This window comes from Nelusetta ayraudi, unplaced genomic scaffold, assembly GCF_046127955.1.
Source record: "Nelusetta ayraudi isolate G7.1 ecotype Tasmania unplaced genomic scaffold, CSIRO-AGI_Nayr_v1 ptg000001l, whole genome shotgun sequence".
In the NCBI taxonomy this organism is placed as follows: Eukaryota; Metazoa; Chordata; class Actinopteri; order Tetraodontiformes; family Monacanthidae; genus Nelusetta; species Nelusetta ayraudi.
In genome coordinates, this window is record NW_027466051.1 from 1566342 (window position 1) to 1588679 (window position 22338).

At 47.2% G+C, this 22338-nt stretch overlaps 2 protein-coding genes across 2 annotated transcripts in view; one reads left to right on the top strand and one right to left on the bottom strand.

Annotated features, from left to right (window-relative positions):
• Nucleotides 1-22338, top strand: part of LOC142884522 (4-trimethylaminobutyraldehyde dehydrogenase-like) — a 273088-nt gene that overhangs the window by 165019 nt on the left and 85731 nt on the right. The window lies entirely within an intron of this gene.
• On the bottom strand, nucleotides 835-15258 carry LOC142890129 (protein shisa-like-2A). Its single transcript, XM_076028992.1, has 3 exons — nucleotides 15050-15258; nucleotides 7868-8004; nucleotides 835-1416 (listed from the first exon to the last, which is right to left on the bottom strand). Exons 1-3 carry the CDS (start codon nucleotides 15232-15234, stop codon nucleotides 1241-1243), a joined length of 498 nt encoding a protein of 165 aa, XP_075885107.1. The 5' UTR covers nucleotides 15235-15258; the 3' UTR covers nucleotides 835-1240.

The following is a 22338-nucleotide window of genomic DNA, read 5'->3' on the forward strand; positions in this document are numbered from 1 at the left end:
AGGAGATTTCTTTTTATTTTTCATTTGTGAATCAATCAGTCTTTCCACCTTTAATTTGCTGACTTGCAGCACTGACTTGTTCCTCTCAATTCTTGTGTACAGTAACTGCTTGGGTCCTGACCAACATCTGGGTTTTGCATTAAACGTGTCGTGGAATAAATGGAAACTCATCCAAACTTTTTTTATTATTATTATTTTTTTTACAACATTTATTCTTTTGAAACAGTTCAACACTTTGCATTTATGCATAAAACATATGGAAAACAGCACATAAAATATTACAAATGTTTGCAGAGTGCACGTTAAAAATAGTGTAGTGAAGTCTGAATTCTGACAAATCCACATTAAAAAAGCTCTGATCTGCTCCCGACTGGTTTGAATTCTGATCAACTGGGAGCTGCAGCCACGGTTCAGCTGTGACAGGGCCAGGAAGCTGCCAGCTTAGTGAGTTTTGTTGAGAATGTTGTATGTGAAGGTGCCAACATACGATCTGACAAATATTTCAAAACTCACCCTCACACTTTGATATTCCGTCTTTATGATGCTGCAATGGCACTTTCATCTGCAGCTTTATGATGTTTGTTCAAAAAGACTTTCTAATCGCATGGAGCAGCTAAAATGTGTTTCAGCTTTTATCTAAAGCTAAAGGATTAGATCACGCTGAGAACTTTAGACTGAGACTCGCTCAGTGAGCGTCTTAAAAGACAATTATGTGGTTAAAAAAAAAAAAGATCACCCATACCTTTTTTTTTTTTTTCAAACTGTTATATATATATATACTAAACAAATAGTAAAGTGACATCTGGATTTGGGCAGATGAGCTTTTAATCCTTTCAATTAATGGAAACCGAATCTTTTTCCGAAGAGCTTTTGACTTGTCTTGTTGCTCAGCACACAACACTCATCAACAAACAACGCACTGACTTCCAGTAACACCACTACTCTGACACAAAACACAAACATGTACAGCACAAATAAATATTATCGACATCGTGCCAAAGCTGGGAAAAGACAGGATGTTGTTGGTGGGTGGTGGTGTTGGTGGTGGTGGTGTTGGTGGTGGTGGCGAGCCGCGGCAAAGGAAAAGAAATCAGCTGCTGTACAGCGAGTCTCCATTTTCATTGTGATGTGTCATAGAAGGCGCTCTTCCCTGCTTGATCCCATTATATTCCTGATCACTGTCCAGACCTGGTTGAGGACGTGTGCCTGCAGGTGAAGGCTCGTTGGCTGGAGCTGCAGCCTAGGTGGGGCCCTCCACGTTGATGGAGGTGACGGTGGCCATGAAGCAGCGCTGGAACAGGCGGTCTGGGTCGGGGGGCTGGTTGTCACAGTCCAGCTTCCCCCTCACAAAATGTTTCCTGAAGCCCTGGGGCCCTGACGGGGCGCCCACATGACTCGGTCCCGCTCCCTGTGGACCTGTGCAACAGACGAGAGAGAGAGAGAGAGAAAAAAAAAGGGGACAAGTTAGCTTTTTTTTTTTTGTCATTTTTTGGTGTTTAAAGCTTTTCCTATGCAATATGCAAGGACCTTATTTAATATGACCTCTTAGTGGGGCGTACATGCAAAGACCAGTCAGGGCATGACCTCCAGAGGAGGAGGAAGAGGCGGAGCTACAGCCAGGGTGTAGGCCAGGGGTGGAGAAAATGTGTGACTGGTGGGCCATGATGGGTTCTAAAATTTTACAGAGGGGCTGGAGTAGGAGCAGATGGATGGAGTGTTTTGGTGACCCAACTCATAGGAGAAAAATATACATCATGGGATATGTGGAAATCATGTGCTTTTAATGGCAACCGAAAATTAATCTTTGCAGCCCCATTGTATTTAGATCTTTATTGAAATTACTCTTGAAACACCAACAAAAAGAATGAAATACAGCTATTTTATTTCTCACCGAATATTAATATAAATTCTTCAAGTTTGACAGGCCGGATTAAAAAGCTTAACGGGCTGCATATGGCCCCCGGGACGTAGTTTGCCAAAACCTGGAGTAGCTGCTGCTGTGGATTAGTGCAGTTTGTGTGTCTGTATGTGCGTGGATGCTGCAGTGAGGTTAGTGTGATTAGAGCAACACAGTACTTCATCATTAGAAGGAGAGCAGAGAGCCAAAGGTTCTCAAGTTGAGTTTAGGTCTTGTGTTTTGCAAGGTGAATCTCTTTTTCTCATTGGCTCTTGTCCGAATCTGTGCAGTGAATCCAGCGGAACTGGAAAAACATCACGTCTTCCAAGTCAGGATAGTTTAAAAAAAAAAAGTGGAAAACTTGAAGTTGAAGTGAGAGAAATAACAAGTTTATCGTGATTATCGTGATAATTGTAGATAAAGCAGACAGACGACTGTCTGTCTTTCTGTCTTTCTGTTCAGTTTCTGTCGTCTGAAACTGAGTTTTCAGGGACATTTGCTCGCATCCATAATTCACCGGAGAAGCTGGCGGTAAAAAAAAATTCTGATATGACTCCAGGACAGGGAAATTGTTTCCATTTCTCCAAGCCAAAACAAAATGCAAATATCAACCATTTCTTGTGCGTTCCTGAGTTGACAGCTGATGACCCACTTGCAAGGCTCCTCTGGGTGAACAAGCCAGGGGAAAAAATAAATGATGCTGCTGCAGCACTCTGTCTTCAGGTTTCTTATTCGGTGGAAAGAAACATAATCTAAGCAGATTCTTTGCTCCAGAGTCCCTGGAGAGTGCCACCCAGTGGATGAAAGGGTACCGCGCGCTTCAGAAAAGAAAAACAACAAAAAAAAACAGCAACAAAGAAACCAGGCAGGTCAGAATCGACTGCTGCTGTATGAATCATTGATTAACATCTCATCCACGTAGTGTTCATGGAGCCTCGCAGAGGCATTCACACCTGCCGCCTCCAGCCAGCCTACACAGTTTTTGAGAATTCTAGGAATTATTTATTTAATTTTATTACTTTGATGTTGCCAAAAAATTTCAAGCAAGATATTCTTCAAAATGCAAATCAAAAAGGCTGTGTGGAAATCCACTAAGTAGCTGTGAAAGCACAGAACAACTACAGACAGGTGCTTGTCCTCTCCGTGGTTGAGGTTCTGGACAACGAAAAAGATGAGGAAAAAAAAAAACAAATCGGAAAACAGAGGCAATGCAGGCATTGTTGTTGAAATGCCTACCGGAGAGAAATGGGTGGCTGATTTTCATATTTTAAATTAAAGCTCCACAACAGGCTGGAGAGGCTCTGCAGTGCAGATATTCAGTGCAGATTGATGTACAAAGGCCTGGACAGAGGGGCAGGAGACATCCTTCTCTAGGTCAGGAAACAGAGGAGGCTGGTACCCATAAGCGCATTGGAAGGGAGAGAGTCCGGTGGAGGAGCTTATCAGGGTGTTATGGGCGTATTCCACCCATAACAGCTGCTGCGACCATGACGAAGGATGGCTGGAGGTTATGCAGCGAAGCGCTACCTCCATCTGCTGGTTCTTCTTCTCTGTCTGGCCATTCGACTGGGGGTGAAACCCGGAAGACAGGCTGGCTGAAGCCCCGATGAGTGTGCAAAATTCCCTCCAAAAAACAGATGTGAACTGAGGGCCTCGATCAGACACCACATCAACAGGAAGACCATGGAGACGAAAGCTGTGTTGGAGGACTAGTTCTGCTGTCTCCTTAGCTGAGGGGAGCTTGGTCAAGGGAACAAAGTGAGCCATCTTGCTGAACCTGTCCACAACGGTCAGGATGGTGGTATGGCCCAGAGAGAGTGGAAGGCCTGAAACGAAGTCCAATGAGATGTGGGACCAAGGACGATGAGGCACAGGGAGGGGTCTTAGGAGACCAGCAGGAGCTTGGTGTGAGGTCTTATGCTGGCTACAGACAGGGCAAGCATTAACAAACTCCCATGTGTCCTGGTCCAGGGATGCCCACCAGAACCTCCGTTGCAGAAACTCCTTGGTACGTTGGATCCCAGGATGGCAGGTGAGGTGTGTGCTATGGGCCCACTGGAGAACCTCCGAGCGCAGAGCAGCGGGGACAAAGAGCCGGTCGGGAGGACAGGCACTGGGCCCAGGTTGGTTCTCCAGGGCAGCCTTAACTCTCTCCTCCACTCCCCAGGTCAGAGCAGCAAGCATGTGGACAGGTTGAAGGATGGTATCTGAACCCGGGGCTGCCGCGTCATCCTCCCCCTTCTGGAACAGGCGGGACAGGGCATCCGGCTTCACGTTGCGGGTCCCTGGGCGGTAGGAGAGAGTGAAGTTGAATCGTGTGAGGAACAAGGACCACCGAGCCTGCCTTGAGTTCAACCTCCGGGCCGAACGGATGTACTCCAAGTTCTTGTGGTCGGTCCAGACAAGAAAAGGCTGCTTGGTCCCCTCCAGCCAATGACGCCACTCCTCCAACGCCAGTTTGACCGCCAGTAACTCTCTGTTACCAATGTCATAATTCATCTCAGCTGGGGAGAGCCGCCGAGAGAAGAAGGCGCAGGGGTGGAGCTTTTGATCATCAACCGACCGCTGGGAGAGGATCGCCCCCACCCCGACGTCCGAGGCGTCAACCTCCACCACATACTGTCTGTCAGGGTCTGGCATGCGGAGGATGGGGGCAGAGGTGAAGCGAGTCTTGAGGGCTTGGAAAGCAGCGTCAGCAGCAGTAGTCCAGCAAAAGGGCACCTTTGAGGAGGTGAGCGAGGTGAGAGGGGCTGCCACCATGCTGTACCCTCGGATGAAGCGTCTGTAGAAGTTGGCGAAGCCCAGGAACCTCTGCAACTGCTTCCGGGACTCGGGGATGGGCCAGGCGGTGACGGCTGAGACTTTGGCCGAGTCCATCTCGATGCTTCCCTGGCCAATGATGTATCCCAGGAAGGCTACAGAAGAAACATGGAACTCACACTTCTCAGCCTTTACAAAGAGGGAGTTCTCCAGAAGTCGTTGAAGGACCGCCTGGACGTGGTGGATATGGTCCTCCTTGGTACGAGAATAGATGAGGATATCTTCCAGGTAGACAAATACATTTTTGTTGAGCATGTCACGGAGTACGTCGTTGACCAGGGCTTGGAATACTGCTGGGGCATTGGTTAAACCAAAAGGCATGACCAGGTATTCGTAATGCCCGGTGGGTGTGTTGAAGGCCGTCTTCCATTCATCCCCTTCACGGATACGGACCAGGTGGTAGGCGTTACGGAGATCCAGCTTTTTGAAGAACGTGGCACCTTCCAGGAGCTCAAAAGCTGACGAGATGAGAGGGAGAGGATACCTGTTCTTCACTGTAATGTCATTAAGGCCCCGATAGTCTATGTATGGCCTCAAGGTGGTGTCCTTCTTCGACACAAAGAAGAATCCTGCGCCAGCAGGAGAAGAGGACGGGCGGATGATTCCAGCGGCTAAGGAGTCATTAATGTAGGTCTCCATAGCCTCTCTTTCAGGAGCAGATAGAGAGTAAAGACGACCACGAGGGGGGCTGGTACCAGGAAGAAGGTTGATGGCGCAGTCATACGGACGAGGCGGAGGCAGGGAGGTAGCCTTGGCCTTGCTGAAGACCTCTTGGAAGTCGTGGTACTCAGGTGGAACCCCGGTGAGGTCAGGAGAAGAGACAGTTCTGGGCATGATTTCAGGGGCTGAGGCTTGCTTCAGGCAGACTTTGTGACATGCGGAGCTCCACCTCAGGATGGACCCCGTCGTCCAATCAACGTGTGGGTTATGGCGGCAGAGCCAGGGATATCCAAGGATGAGAGGAACACGAGGTGAGCTCAGGATGTGAAAACTGATAGTCTCATGATGGTTCCCAGAGATGAGCATCTGTACTGGAATGGTCTGATGAGTGACCGTCCCCAAGAGATGACCATCCAGGGCACTGGCAGGAACTGGCTTAGAAAGTGGAACCCGGTCGATGTCCAACTGCCTTGCCAGGTTGTCATCAATGAGGGAGACATCAGCCCCAGAATCAATGAAGGTAGCCAGGGTGTGTGACCCCCTCGCCAGCAGCAGACGAGCCTGGCAGAGGGGGCGCCTTCTAGGGAACATTTCAGTAGTTTGACTCACCAGTACGTCCCCCTCTACTGGTGAGTCCGGGCTTTTGCTGGACAACGGGCAACAAAGTGACCAGCTTGACCACAATACAGGCAAAGGTTCCCCTGGCGGCGACGCTGGCATTCCACTGGTGTAAGGCTGGTTCTACCGACCTGCATGGGCTCAGGATCATGTCTCTGTGGTGCAGCCAGGGGAGCTGAAGGAGGCTGAGGCTGGTCTGGAAGACGTCTGCTACGCCACTCTCGCTGTCTCTCATCCTGCCGGACCTGGATACGACGATCCAATCGCGTTGTTAGCTCAATGAGCCCATCCAGTGTTGTGGGAAGTTCATAAGAGACCAGCTCATCCTTAACGTAACTCTCCAGGCCCAAGAGGTAAGCATCACACTGGGCAGCACCATTCCAACTGCTATGGCGGGCCCGAGTGCGAAAGTCAATAGCGTAGTCTGCCACAGTCCGACCCCCCTGGCGAAGATTCAGAAGACCTCCTGCAGAATCAGGACCCTGGGAAGCCACTCCAAAAACCTTTCGAAGTTCCGCAGAAAAGGCTTGGAAGGAGAGGCAGGCTGGAGTCTGGCGCTCCCATTCAGCAGTTCCCCACAGGCGAGCCCTTCCTGTGAGGTGGTTTATAGTAAAGGCCACCTTGGCCGCCTCAGAAGCAAAGGTGTGAGGCTGCAGGGCAAACAGGATGGAGCAGTTTGTGAGGAAAGGGTTACAGGATTCCGGATCCCCTGAGTAGCGTTCCGGTGCCCCGACACGTGGTTCAGAAACGAGCCCAGGAATAACTGGTGGAGGTATGGCAGAGGTTGCTGTAGGAGCAGCTGGAGCAATCATCTGTGAGAGGGTAGTTGACAGCAGCTGGACCTGTGCGGCTAACGCAGCTAGCCCCTGCTCCTGGCTTGTAGCTGCCTGTTGCTGGATGGCAGCAGCCTGACGCACCTCTGCTGTAGTAGAGGCAAGCAGAGTCTCATGCCGCTGCAGAGCACTCTCCATCCACTCCAGGCGTGACTCTGGTGACGCTGCGTGCGCTGGGTCCATGTTTTGGCCAGATTGTACTGAAACGGGCGTGGTGTGAACCCAAATGCAGCACGAACAGCGTAGTTGAGATTGCAATGAGGGGGAAGGCGTTGGATCAGGAGCAGGCCCGAACCAACAAGGACCAGGGAACAGGCAGACAGACACCAGAGACGCAGAGGCTGTAGACGTGGTCGGGGGCAGAAGGCTGGTCGGGTTGCCGGGGAGCTGGCGGTCGAGACAGGTCAGGGACTGAAGGCTGGTCGGGTTGCTGGGGGGCAGGACGTCAGGGATAAAAGGGGTCGGAACCGAGAAGGCAGGAGGCGGATTACCAAGAGCGGAAGCGGGCAGGTCAGAACACCAGGGAAATCCAAGCAGGATCGGGTCAGGGACAGGCTCGGTCGGCAACGGGTGATCAGGCAGAGAAACGCTGGAAGGTCTTGCATGAGGACAAAGAACAATCTGGCAAAGAATGGGTATGGAGCAGGAGCATATATACTGAGCTGATTGCAGATGAAGAGCAGCTGTGAGCACAGGTGAGTGGAGTGGCTGATGAGGTGGGAGTGGCTGGCATGCTGAGTGGAAAAGTACTGTGACCTACTAACAGAACTGTGACATAGGGACAACTTAGAATTTCCAATTCACCTCACATGAATGTTCTTGGACTGTCAGAGGAAGACGGAGAACCTGGAGGGAACCCGCGTAGACACAAGGAGAACATGCAAAGTCCACACAGAAAGGCCAATCAAACCCACAACCTTCTTGCTGTGAGGCCCCACCGTGTCGCCCCAGCAGCAGTTAACCATTTTATTTTAATACTAAACAGTAATCAGGTTTGTTTCAGGTGAAAAAATGTGTGCTTGGCTGCGAGCGGGGTCACCTGGTGCTCTGAGCGGCAGGCCGTTGTCCAGGCCGCGGGGTTTGGTGGTGATGAACAGGTAGCAGAGGACGCACAGGGTAACAATGAAGGCCAGGAGAACCACCGCTGCCACCGACAGGCCCACAAAGGCACCCAGACTGCGTGGCAACAGAAATAAATAAAACAGAGCGTCATCTCAGTATAAAGCACATACAAATGTAAATTAACTGTCACTTCTTAATGAAAGGTTATTAATCAGCCTGATGTCGTCCGTTCATAAGAACAGCAGCAGCCTGCAATTTTGCACAAAGTGTTTGTGTAAGTAGTAAGTAATATATATACATATATGTATGTATATATATATGTGTGTTTGTGTGTGTATTTGTATATATAAATATATACATATATATGTGTATCTATATATGTATATATATATGTGTATATATATATATATATATATATACATATGTGTGTGTGTGTGTGTGTGTGTGTGTGTGTGTGTGTGTGCGTGCGTGCGTATATATGAATGAAAGATACATCATGAGATGCTTACTGGGACACATCATCAGTGATGTTCCTGAGTTCATCGGGCGTTTCGGGTCTTTCAACATCATACGTCCTCCCTCAGGTGACCCAGCCTAGGGTTGATCATTCCCTGGCTTGTGTCCCAGTAGCAATGGCCCACAGATCGCTCCTCCTGATCCACAGCCACCTAGAGGCTCTCTCTGCCGCCTCCATGGAGGACTTGATGGCTTTCCGCTTCTCGGCCCCGGTGATGCCAAGTTGCGTGAACACCTTGCACAATGAGCGGCCAGCAAAGCCCCAGCACCCCACCTCAATTGGCTCGCACCGTGCCTTCCACCCTCCTCGTTGGCATTGCTCGACCAGCTCCTGGTACTTTGACCGCTTCCGCTCGTTTGCCTCCTCTATGCAATCCTCCCAGGGAACTGTCAGTTCTAACATGAATGGAAGTTGTTGTTGTGTAATCTGATCCGGAAACTTGAGCTGCTTGCCAAGGTCAACCCGGAGATCCCAGTCCACCGCTGAGGTGAGGAGGCCGGTTGCTGGTTTGGGCTGTGACTGTGGCTGCTCCCCAGCCCTGACAAAGGCGATGTTTCTCTTGCCAAGTTGTAACTTGCGGCTGTTGTTTTTAACCACGGCTTTAGAGATGGTTTCAGCAACTGTATTCAGCACCTGGTCGTGCCGCCAGCGGTAACGGCCCTCCCCAAGGTCTTTCGAACAGCTGCTTAGGATGTGCTCCAGGGAGCCTTTCCTGGAGCACAGGGCGCAAGCTGGAGAGTCACCCAAACCCCAGAGATGGAGATTGGCTGGGCTGGGCAGGACATCATGGACAGCACGAACCAAGAACCCGATGCGCTGGGGGTCTGCCTGCCAGATCTCAGACCAGGTCACCTTCCTCTCCAGCGCACCCTCCCAACTTGTCCAAGCTCCCTGTTGCTGCATGGCCACCGTCCTGCTGGTCCGTTCCTCCTCGACCCCTGCCCGCACCTCCAGCAGGACTAGCTGTCGTTTGTCCTTTCCATGTGCCTTCTCATAGCAAGGTTGAGGGAACGCTCCCAGCCCAGCTCGACCTGTTGCCACCGTGCCCACCAGCGCCCTGTGTCTCAGCTGAGACTCAGCTAACTCCAAACCATCTTGGGCCCTCCACTTCCTGCCAGTTCTCACCATGATGCCCGCTGATGCAACCTTGGAGTCCTTGGGGTCCCGATAGAGCAAAGCCTCTCTTGTGCGAGAGACCCTGAACTCCTCATCAAGGCTGCTGAATGGGAGCTGGAGTTTGTTGGTCTTTCCATACAGTGCTGCACTGCATAGGCTACGTGGGAAGCCCATCCATCTACGGAGGTATCCGCTGATCTTCCTCTCCAGAGTCTCTACTGTCGACAAGGGCACCTCGTACACCAACAGAGGCCAGAGTACTCGGGGTAAGACGTCATGCTGGTAAATCCACGCCTTAAACTTGCCGGGTAAGCCAGACTTGTCTACCGCCGCAAGCCACGTCTCCAGCTCCTTGATGGTGATTTGGATTGATACGGAATCCCTGAGGCTACAGTCAAAGGTCTTTCCCAGGCTCTTGACCGGTTTCACGGGAATAGATGGGATTGCCGAGCCATTCACGAAGAAACGAAACCTGTCAGCCACTTTTCCCTTCTTCAACACCATCGCTCTGGATTTGGCTGGTTTGAAGCTCATTCTTGCCCAGGATATGAGCTTTTCCAGGCCCTGGAGTATCCATCTCCCACCAGGCACAGATGTCGTGGTGACGGTGAGATCGTCCATAAAGGCTCTGATGGGTGGCTGCCGAGTGCCAGATCTGGACAGAGGACCTCTGCACTCCCTTTCAGCTGCCTTGACTACCATATTCATGGCAAGGGCGAAGAGGCTAACTGAGATGGTACACCCAGTGATAATGCCCTTTTCGAGCCTGTGCCAGTCCGATGTTGAGCTCCCAGAAGTGACTCTGAGCCTGAAGTTCCCGTAGTAGTTCAGGATGAGGTCCTTGATCTTCCTGGGAACATGGTGATGGTCTAGAGTAGTCTCAACAAGCTTGTGGGGTATGGAGCCGAAGGCATTGGCCAGGTCAAGCCAAAGCACGACGAGATCACCCTTGCACTCCAGGGCCTCCCTGATCAGCTGGGTGACTACTCCGGTGTGTTCTAAGCATCCTGACACACCGGAGATGCCACCTTTCTGGACGGAGGTGTCAATGTAGGCATTCTTAAGGAGAAGGTCTGTCAACCTTCTGGAAAGGATGCTGAAGAAAATCTTCCCCTCAACGCTAAGAAGCGAAATGGTTCTGAATTGCTCCAGCTTGGTGGACTTCTCCTCCTTGGGTATCCAGACCCCCTCCGCCTGCCTCCACTGGTCCGCCACAGCTCCTCTGCGCCAAATCACACGCAGGATCTTCCAGAGGATTCCAAGGAGCCCCGGGCAGCGCTTGTACACCGTGTAGGCTACTCCACTGGGTCCTGGAGCTGATCTGGCTCTGGCAGCAGTAACCACCTCCTGGATTTCCTTCCAGGAGGGTTCGCAAGTGTTGAAGTCGACTGTAGGAGATGGTATGTCCAATAAGGCACTAAGGGGGCCTAGGTCTTGCTCTCTTTCAGGGTCGCTCAGGTTCAGGTTTTCAGGAAGTGGTCTACCTCCTCCTTGGAGCAGGCTAGACGCCCACTGCGTTTCTGCCCCAAAAGCTGTTTGGTGAATCCAAATGGATCAGCAATGAAAGCAGTTCGCTTCCTGGCTCTCTCTCTCCTGCGTCTCCTGTGCCATTCAGCTCTGCGCAGGGTTGTGAGTTTCTTCCTGATGATGTTTCTGAGCTCAGCCAGTGGCGGTTTCTCCTCCTCGGTTGCAGCCTTGTACTGTCTTGCCCGGGACCGAAGCTCCTGCCTCAGTTGATGGATCTTTTCGGCCCTACGGTTCAGGGTGTAGATAGGACTGGCCGACTTGCACTCTTCCACGCCAAACCTCTCCGTACCATAGGTGACAATAGTGGTCGTCATGGTCTGAAGTCGCCTGTCGACATCCCCTTTTGCTGTTGATTCGATGATTCTGGAGACGTCCTCATCGAACTGGTGCCACACTCTTTGTTGGTTTGCTGGAGGCCACTTAATGCGATGCTGCTGAACTACTATGCTGGGAACTGGAGAGCTTGGCACTTGGAGTTTCTGGGCTCTGTGGGGTGTCTCCCGGCCGGGCTCCTCCGTCGTCTCACCAGGACTGGGTCCTGTGCGCTGTGTTCCACTCTCCTGGACCAAGCATTTCATTCGGCCTTGATGGATTTTTTTAGGCTGTGCATATTCTTGCAAACCTTGCAACAAATGCATCTTTCAGTTGTCGTCGTCGGAAAGCCGTTTGCCAAAGTCGTCATCATTGTGTCCGTCCTGTTGGGGAACTCACCCCCCCTCGGGTTCCCCTGGGGGTATTTCTCAGTAGGTCGTTCTGTAGCTTATTTGGGTTCTCCCTCAAGGAAGATGCAAGTCGGGATGCTACCCCTTCCTGCTCCGGGTTGCCGTCTTTCCGGGCTGTCAATTGTCTCTCCAATCGTCACCAGCCTGATCCTGGTTGTCTCCCAGCCTGTTCCCGGGTGTCACTGGCTGTGCCAGTTTGAAATGAATGAAAGATACATCATGAGATGCTTACTGGGACACATCATCAGTGTATATATGTATATATATATATATATATATATATATATATATATATATATATATATATATACATATATATATATATATATATATACATATATATATATATATATATACATATATATATATATATATATATACATATATATATACATATATATGTGTGTGTGTGTTTGGAGTCAGACGCTACATCTTAATGATGTAATGACTCTATTGTGTGCATTGTGCGCATTGTGTGTGTGTGTGTGTGTGTGTGTGTGTGTGTGTGTGTGTGTGTGTGTGTGTGGTGGTGGTGGTGGTGTGGGGGGAGGGGGGCTCTAGGTGTAATGCAAACTGATGAGGGTAACAATGGACACTGACGCTGCAGTAGCTCCTGCCTCACTGAACCACAAATCAACAGGAATAAAACAAGAAGGAAAAAAAAATAAACAATCCCACCACTGGGGGCGTTGCGAGGCATGAAGCTGTACTGGGGCCAAATGACTTGACCGTGACTCAGCTGTCAAAGTTCTTCCTTCTCACTTGCTGAGGAAGCAGGATAGTGAAGGCCGTCTTGTGCCAATGTACATCACAGCCATGTGCGTTGCAACATTCCAGAGTGACCTTTTCACAACTCCAGCTATTGACTGGGATTGTTCGGGAGACTTGAGTGACCTCCATCAGTGCAAGGGGGACATGATGATGAAAAACGTGCCGCATGTCCTTGCTTGGCGACTCAGGCTTTTCTTTTTTGAGCAATTGATCTCAGGGTCACTGGCTGGAGCTCTTCTGAGAATTTGGCCATTCGGAAAATGAAATACGCTGGACATCCACCTCAGCCAGCGTCCTGAACAGCTGAGCTGGAACCTGTTTTTCTCCTCAGCTCCTCCTGAACCCCTGCAGTCGCTCACTGCTAAAGTGCATAACCACACTCGACCAGCTGCACGTGTGTGCGTCCCTTCTTTGTCCTCTTTTGTCTGGCTTTTGTTTTGACATGGCCCTGGGATATGATTTATTGTTATTATTTCTACAATGTTATTTATTGTATTTATTTAGCATTGTTAAGATGTGCGCTTTGTATGCTGTTTTTTTTACGCCTTGACTTTTGTGCCGCTGTTCACCTTGGGGTTCACTATTTCATTTCTTTTGTACTTTGTAGCATGGGATGACAAATAAAAAAAAAATACAGCTGTAGTGAGGGTCTTTACTGTATCGCACAAATCAGCAGCAGTCCATTGTTTGACTGCACAAATGTTTGTGCCGGCCGGCTCTCAGCCTGGAGACAGAGAGACCTTGAATGTCGGAGGTGCTGACGATGAGGAGGCAGTGAAGAACAACGGGGAGGTTTTGTGAGATGCAATATACAAATCGGTTTTCCGAGAGAAACGCTTCGAAAAAATAAAATGACTACAAAAACTCATACAAGTCCCTGGCTTGCCTGGTATTGCTTGGCAGGTGTGATTCAGCAGCACTACGTTTAGCTGATGTGCATAGCGGTGCACATAAATGGCCAAACCATCCATCAAATTCCATCGATTTCATCGTTGCCAGCAAAAGCACATGGCCAACTGTACTGTGTGTCTTCTTCATCTCAGGCTTCATCTGCAGTAACGGAAAACATTGCTTCACATTTCAGTTCGCCGTCTCTGCACAGCGCTTCATTATCTCACTTTGGAATGAAATGCAAAAAATTGTAAACGTGTACTATGAGTATGACTGGAGAACACGATCAAACCGTTTTAAACCTTTGAAGCACCCAAGCAAATGTCCCTGGTTGTGTCCTGATACTGGCCTCATGGTGGCCACAGAATGGAACATGGAGTTCCTTTATTGGGCTAATATGATGTTTGACTCCTGCCTCGCTTTGATTTCCAACTCATGTTCTGAACATAATGTGTTTGACTAACTGCAGGTGGTTTCTTGCGTTCTCGTTTACAACATCCAACATGAGAAACAAAAGTCTGCAGCTCCAGTTGAAGATGTTCTAACCAGAGCTTTCAAACCATACTGAATTAAGTCATTGTTTTCTTGTACCCAACGCAGTGCTGGGGATAGTGGGAGAAGTTCACTCGTTCAGGACCATCATGCTGTCCCTCCAAGACACCAATGTGCCCTCCTTCTTTGTGGTCGCTGGTTTTTAGCTCTCGTCCCCCACTAATATCTTCTGCTCCTGTTGAATCATTTTACCTCAACCACTCATGCACCTCAGCCACTCCTCTTCCTCCCCCTCGTCCCTCTCTAACTCCTCCTTCCCCCCCACCATTCACTGCAGCAGCGAGATCAAAAACGCACTGCACAAAGGTATCTGTCTGCAGGCATTTCAAGTATACATATATATATATATAAATATATATATATATGGGGAACTCCCATATATATATATATGTATATATATATATATATATATATATATACATATATATATATATGTATATATATATCATATCATATATACAGATATATATACACATACACATATATATATGTATATATATATATATATATATATATATATATATATATATATATATGTATACATATATAAATATATATATCATATCATATATACAGATATATATACACATACATATATATATATATATATATATATATATATATATATATATATATATATATATATGTATATATATATATATACATATATATTACTGTGTGTACTGTGCACATGGCCATGCTCACACACAATTTGGAGTCAAATTCAAGTTAACATATGTACAAATACAAATCTTCTCCCCCGTTTGAGTTAATGTGTGATAATTATTATTTTTTTTGTCGATGAAAATTACTGTGGCGACGCCAACGCCTTCCACACTTCCATCACACAGCGTCAGTGAAGAATAACAATTACCACCGCAAAAAACTAATAAGAAGAATCACCCGTCCGGGTTAAATGATGCAACAGGCAACAATGTCAACAAAGAGAAAACTAATATCAGGAGTCAAAGTAGTCGCCCGACACAAAGAAGCAGGCAGGATAATTAATATATTACTATATTAGATATATTAATAATAATCATCAGGTGGCAGTCACACTCACCTCAGCCACCACATGTATCCGTACTCGTAGGGGAAGAAGCTGTTGGGGTCATCGCAGCAGTACTTGAGGTCACTGAAGCCGCAGCAGAACAGCGCCGTGGCGTCGCTGTCCGCCCTGGGGCACGTGAATCCCGCCACCAGCACGTTCTCCTTGCTCCGGTAGCCCTCGCACGCGGAGCTCATCATCAGCCGATGTGGCGCGCGTGGGGCTGGCTGGCGAGTCCCGCGCGCTCCGCAAAGCGGCGAGTATCCCGTGTGTCGCCACAGTGGCGGAGCCTGGCGGTGGTGGGTGATACTACAGCCGTCTGCCCCTCCCGCCCCCCATATCCCTCTCTCTCTTCTGTCTTAGTTTCAATTGGAGAGCTACTACAACAACTACTAACTAGATAATACTACTACTACTACTACTACTACTACTACTACTACTACTACTACTAATAATAATAATAATAATAATAATAATAATAATAATAATAATAACGTAAAAGATTGTGTTTTCATTGAAATGACAGGAAGACAAGCAACACAGTCTGAGGCAGTGATCAACCTGCCAACTTTTCATGTTTTCGTTTTATTTCAACAAGAACTTCTTCTTCCTCTCCTCTTCTTCTTCTTCTTCTTCTTCTGACTCCTCCATCTGCACCTCCAGCTCCTCCTCCTCCTCCTCCTCCTCCACCTCCTTCTTCTTCTTCTTCTTCTTCTTCTTCTTCTTCTTCTTCTTCTTCTTCTTCTGACTCCTCCATCTGCACCTCCAGCTCCTCCTCCTCCTCCTCCTCCTCCCTCTCCTTCTTCTTCTTCTTCTTCTTCTTCTTCTTCTTCTTCTTCTTCTTCTTCTTCTGACTCCTCCATCTGCACCTCCAGCTCCTCCTCCTCCTCCTCCTCCTCCCTCTCCTTCTTCTTCTTCTTCTTCTTCTTCTTCTTCTTCTTCTTCTTCTTCTTCTTCTTCCTCTACTCCTCACTGGCCCCAGTGTGTTGCTGCTGATGCGGGATGACTCAGGGTCCCCGGGGAGGAGGTTGAGGCTGGAACACCTGCACCAAGCTGCTGCCACCTGGACATGACCTTGAACAGACACAACAGAGAAGAACAACTGAAGTCTTCACCCAAACCTGCTTTGAAAATTTAAAACATAATACCACACCAAATTCCAAAATCTTCAAATTTGCTTCTATTGGCTTTAGTCCTGCAGTTGCATATTCACAAAGACCTTTGCACTTTTCTAACCTGACAGGGCAGACTTCTCAAAATCAATTGGACTTATTTCACGAAGTCTTGCTAAACAGAGAGCTAATTAAATTTTTTTGGGGAAGACCAGACATGGGAAACAAACCCAGTCCACCATCTGTTTATCACATTCAGCGCTGGCCAGATCTATTTTTTTTCTTAATGCCAGTTGAGCCAGACAACAGCTTGAAGCTCATGGCAGTGCAAGGGTGCGTGGCGGCATTTAACTAAACTCTTGCCAAATTAATGAAAGTAAATGAATAACATGTTTTCAACTGAGGGAAAAAAAAACTGTGTGCTGTTCTTTGTTCTTCCTGTGATGTGAATTAATGTGCTTAATGCTCTGATAAGAGGTACTGCTGCAGCGTCCGCATTAATCTTGCTGGCAGCTGCACTTGTTTCCTGTTTTTCTCTTTTACTGTTGCTTCCAGCATATTAACAGATGGTTCCATTCAGCAACAGCGTGGCGTGAAAACTTGTGATGCAATTAATTAATTCAACTGTTATTAGTTTGTTCATGATGATTATGAGTGTAGTTTTCACTCATTTCAACTTCTGCCCTGATCAGAATTCCTGAGTCAAATATCATTTAAATGCATTCAAATCGACGGTGACATAGTCAAAGTAAACCTTTCAACATGTAAATGTCTGCGTGGTCTCTGAAATGTGCTGGATTGACCCTGAAGGCCACACTGGAGACGTGACGCTTGGATTCACGCAGTAACACTGATCGGCCTGTAGAGGGCATCGTACCAAAAAGGCAAACCCCGTCGTCTCCAGTCTGGCAGTGGGATCAGTGGGATGTTAGTGGATGGGAGATGACGGGAGAGGACGGGGAAGAGATGATTTTGAGAGAAGAACTTCTTGTACAAATGCTTTATTTGAACATTTCGTACATTTGTTTATTTCTTATTATTTATCCAGTGGGGATCTTTCTTTGTCCCTCCCTCCTTTTTCCTCCATCATACATTTTTTTTTCTGCCCCAACTCTCGGCTCTGCAGTTGATATGTTGCACTCCACAAAATTCAATGTACATACCTTGGATTGAAGAATTATTTTTTTTCTTCTTCTGTTGTACGGCTGAGGGGAAGTGAAATCCACAACCCTGCTGCTGCTGCTGCTGCTGCTGCTGCGTCATCCCAAGGCTTCAGTGTGAACCAGTCATAAGCAACTCGTTATGTGATCGGAGCACGGCGGCGAAAAAGAAGGGTCTGACTGAATATTTACGAGTCAGTGGTAAATTTTTTGAGATGCGCACATATGCGGAGGAGGAGGAGGCCTTCACTGACCAACGCGCCACAAGTGACATTGAACTTTTTTTTGGTTCAGCACAACAAAGGCAAACAAGTCGCTCTGCAACCCTCTCCTGAACATCAGTTAGTATATGATGTTATAGTACGATATAGTATATAGTTATGTAATCAACCACTGACACTTTGTGTCCGAGTCGTTGAGTTTCTTGAATCTTTTGTGTCTGTTAGAAGAAGCTGATTTCAAAGTTCCAAAAGTTTTTAAAACATTTTTTTTTGGCAAACTTTTCTTGAGGAACTTATTGATGTTTTGTACACGTTCCACCTCTGCGTCCTTCACCAACCAGACCATCTCTTTCTCTCATGTTTATTCACCGATGCTGTGGTTTTTCCCCTGAAACCTTCCACTCCAGGCACTCAGACGCTCAAAATTGTTAAGAATAGAATAGCAATATTGCCAAAAACTAAAATGTCAGAAGAAAAGTGTCGGCAGAATGATCCTGTTTTATTTTTTACCACTGTGTGAATGGTTGAAGCTTAATATACAAAATGGGATGAAAATGAAAAAGCAATAAAAAATAAAAAGACTTCAAACAGTAAAGGTCTGCAATGTCACAACATGTATTTATTTATTTTTTTTCTTTCTATGTGGCGTGGCAGCAATACACTTTGGTGTAACTTCACCAAAGTGTATTAGAGGACAAATAAGTAAAAAAAAAAAAGAAAAAAAAGAAAGAAGCATAATTAAACCCAGATAGAATTAAATGAAAAAGTCAGAGAAATTAAAAGCAAACCATCATATGGTTAAAGACACGCTGTGCATTACATTTTCACCATTAGGTGGGAACGTTTTTTGGTGGAAACGGTAAAGTATTTAACCGTTACGTCCACACGGCAACGGCGTTTTGGGTCCGCGAAACGGTATTTTTTGAAAACGGGTCCCAGAGTGGGAAAATCTGGCAAAGTGGTTTCGCCGTTGTCACATCGTTGTCGTGTGTGTGCACCGTCACTGTCATGTGACCGGAAAAAACACGGTCGGACAACAATAGCGGCGAGCGGAGTTGTCTTTGTATCTCAGGCGCTTCAAGATTTGTTGGCGATATTACTACACAACCTCACAAAACCTCAGGCTCACCTTTTTCCCGCTATTCGCCGTTTTTGTTTTCGCTGTGTTTAGTGTGTCGCAGAAATGCCCTCTTTCTAAATCGTGGGTCCGGTGGCTGTGTCAGCGTCTGTGAACAGCGCCACCTTTCGGTGTGGCATACGCATTACATCGTTTTCACCCACCGTTCCGTTTCCATCTGTCAGCGTGTGGACGCAACTTTTTTCGACCCCGCGAAAGAAAAAAAAACGGCAACCTTCCCGTGTGGACAGTTTTACATTTCATGTTGGCCAAGAAGAACCTGTGCAGAGAAACATTTACATTTCAAAATTATAAGAATATTTGTAAAATACTACTGCTACTACTACTACCACTACAACTACTACTACTACTACTACTACTACTACTACTACTACTACTAATAATAATAATAATAATAATAATAACGAACTAGATTTATATTGTGCTTTTCTTAGGCACTCAAAGCTCTTTGCCCATCATTCATTCACACGTTCAAGTCGACTGAGCTGAATTTTGCACATGTACCTTGAAATGAACCAGTGAATAGATAAATAAACATCAGAAGCTACTTGATAAATGATAAATGGTGTTCTTTTTTCAAGGATGCAACAACTAATGAATGAAGGACATCTAGATCTAATATTGGCATACTCAGCGCTATTAAAAACATTGGAAAGGCTCAGGAATGAAATGTATTTATATTGTTCAAGATTTTTGTTGACATCGGCCGGCGACGTTGTTGACAGTGTTGAATTTATAACTGAGTGAACTCGTAACTAAAGGACGGCCGTCCCACTGTGATGACATCCGGGGCCCCTCGACTTCCGTCACCGCTGCATTACATAACGGCAGAAGCACATAAGACAAGAGTCTTATCCACACACGGGCACGTCATGGATATCATATCAAAGACATGGAATAATAAAAACCATCATCCCGACATGTGGATCCCTTCAGCTCAATTGTGTCTTTCTCCGTCCACTCGAGACACGCGAGAGAGGGTGGGGGGGGTGGGGGGGGGGGTGCGGGATGTTGGGGGGGATCTGCACTTGTGTGTTTTAATGAATGAACACATGCATGCGGGGCCCTGGGGGAGGTTGTCTAATCCAGTGTAATCCCGGCCTGATGAAACCAGAGAGAGTGGAAATATTGGCAGAAGCAGTGGATTAGCGTCCATAAAGTCTGGCAGGAACATGTGAGCGCAGCACGAGCACATGCGTTACTCACACATAGTCGGACGGCTCTCGTCTCGGCCTGGCATTCACAGGCAAGATGCAGCCTCCATTCATGGATCAAGACACCCCACCCAACCTCCCCCACACCACCTCTGCAGGCCGAGACCATTTCTGAAGTGTGCTCACTTAACTACAAGGAAGATAGAGTCAGACGCAGAGAGGAGCCCGGCGTCTCAGCTGCCTCAGACCACAACTGGCAACCCGAATCATCTTAAAAATCGAATTTGACCTCAAAATAGACAAGAACGAGCTTCACTGGGACTTGAAATAATTCAATAATAAATTAGATTTACGATGTTTTGAGATGTTTTTTTTTATTCTTCTGAGGTTTGAATGAGAGATTTGCGGTGGTTTTTGGCTGAAGGAGATATTCACCTCATTAACTTCAACTCTGAGCATTTTAACTCTCAGCAGAGTTTGTTTTACGACTGACTGCTGCTGCTTTATGGTTCGTTGGTTGAGTATCCATAGGAAAACTGAAAAGGCAGAGGCCAAAAAATTGCCCCTACAGGGTTATTTCAAAAATAATTCACAAGTCACCCGCACAGTCCGTCAATTCCGAATTGAAGTCCTGCAATTTTTGGGAAAGCTCCAATTTGAACTGTTCTTTGCCAGCCGTAGAATGACGGCAGTTTCCTTTTGACGGGCGAAGAGGATGGAGCTGCATCCAGTGTGTAGCTGAGGAAGAACCAGCTAGCTAGTTTGGAAACAATGTTTTGAAAGTATTGCTCCTTACTCCAGCGGAAAGCCTTGAAGGTCCCATTAAAGCGTGACATTTTTTAAGGAATCCCGATATTTAAGAAAGCCTGCCTGACAGCGCGTTATGTATTTAGACCACTGAAAGGCTGGCTTCCTTCAAAGATTGCAGTGCAAATAGGAGCAAGACCCTTATTGCTCTATGTACTGTATATTCTGATATGATAACCATTCTAAAGGAAAACCAAATGGCTTTTATTGTACTGCGGTCATACACTTTTATTAATGTATTCATGGGCAGTATTTTAGGATTTTACCAATATAAAAATCAAAAATCAAGCCAAATTTTACACACTGGACCTTTAAACTTTAATCTGATTGGCCACTTTGAATGTGTACAACAACTGTTCAGTCAACTGTGAGTTTTTTTTTTGTCTTTTTTTTTTTTTGCTATTATTTGACAGGACTTCCTCTCTCCAAACATTATCTATGGGCTCTCAGCAGCACGAGATGAATAAAAGAGATTTGCAAGCTTTTTATCCGTCTTCAGTGTTTCAACATTTTAAACCCGTTTATTGTTGCATCCTGATAGGACACGTCCCCCTGCCCCCTTCCTCTCCCTCTGCCCCCCACGCATCACACACATCACACAGCTGTGTCATGTGACAAAGATAAAAGTAAACAGACTGGGTCAGTCGACTGTGCATATAGGGCCATATGTGAAGGCCTGGCTAAATGCATTTTGTGCTAATCCGTCCGGCTATTCTGAAAACAGACTTTTTATGCATACATTACCAAATGAAATCCATCTGAACTGTAAAGACCTCACGCACGTCACTCAGCTGCGGCGACGGCAGCAGCGACCCACTGGACACGTGACATCGCCGGGCCGCTGCCATTGGTCGGAACGACGGCACTTTGTGTATGGACGCACATTTCAAGGAGACCGGAGCTCCGTACGTCACAAAACTGCCTGGAAACAGAAGACAGGAAACATTTTTTAATTTGTGTGTGTGGTGGAGGAGTAGGGGTTGAGGGGGGGGGGGGGGGGGGGGAGGAAAATAGACATAATCCTATATATGTGTCCCGTTTTACATGCGGACGTTGCCTCTCAGCGATGACCTTCAGTGGCGGCTCATGCATGGAAGGAATTTGGGAAATATGAAATGTATGTAAAGTAACACGTTAAATGATGAGAGCAGGCCTTCGCTGAGGCTCAGTCCCGAATAAAAAAACTTACTTATTAAATAAATACAATACCCTAAAATTCCCATGGAATTTTTTTTTTTTCACCAACAATCAGTGAACCAACTGGCCAGAAACTCCCAAAGTCCATCTATCGAGTTTGGAAATGGAAAGCACACACCTGAAAATCAGTGTCCTTTGTGATGTCACGGAGGGCACCGGTGCCTCCCTGAGGTTATTGACCTCACCCTGGGTAAATGGTAAATGGACTGCACTTATATAGCCCTTTCCAGCACCTGGTACCCCAAAGCGCTTTACAATGACCTCTCATTCACCCATGTACACTCACATTCATACACCTACGGCTGACTGCTGCCATGCAAGGCGCTGTCAGCAGCATTGGGAGCAATTTGGTGTTCAGTGTCTTGCCCAAGGACACTTCAGGCATGTGGACAGTTGGAGTCGGGATTTGAACCGTCAACCTTTCATCAATTCGCAGCCCGCTCTACTAACTGGGCCACAGATGCCTGCAGTGCCCTTATGGCAAACTCCAAGACCCCCCCCCCTTAGTTTTTCTT

What these genes read in the sequence shown, in the direction of transcription:
- LOC142890129 (XM_076028992.1), bottom strand. Translation starts at nt 15,234, where the DNA reads ATGATGAGCTCCGCGTGCGAGGGCTACCGGAGCAAGGAGAACGTGCTG. An exon ending in GGATACATGTGGTGGCTGAG is followed by an intron (nt 8,005 to 15,049) that starts GTGAGTGTGACT and finishes GTTGCCACGCAG; the next exon opens with TCTGGGTGCCTTTGTGGGCC. An exon ending in CCTGCCGCTCAGAGCACCAG is followed by an intron (nt 1,417 to 7,867) that starts GTGACCCCGCTC and finishes TCTGTTGCACAG; the next exon opens with GTCCACAGGGAGCGGGACCG.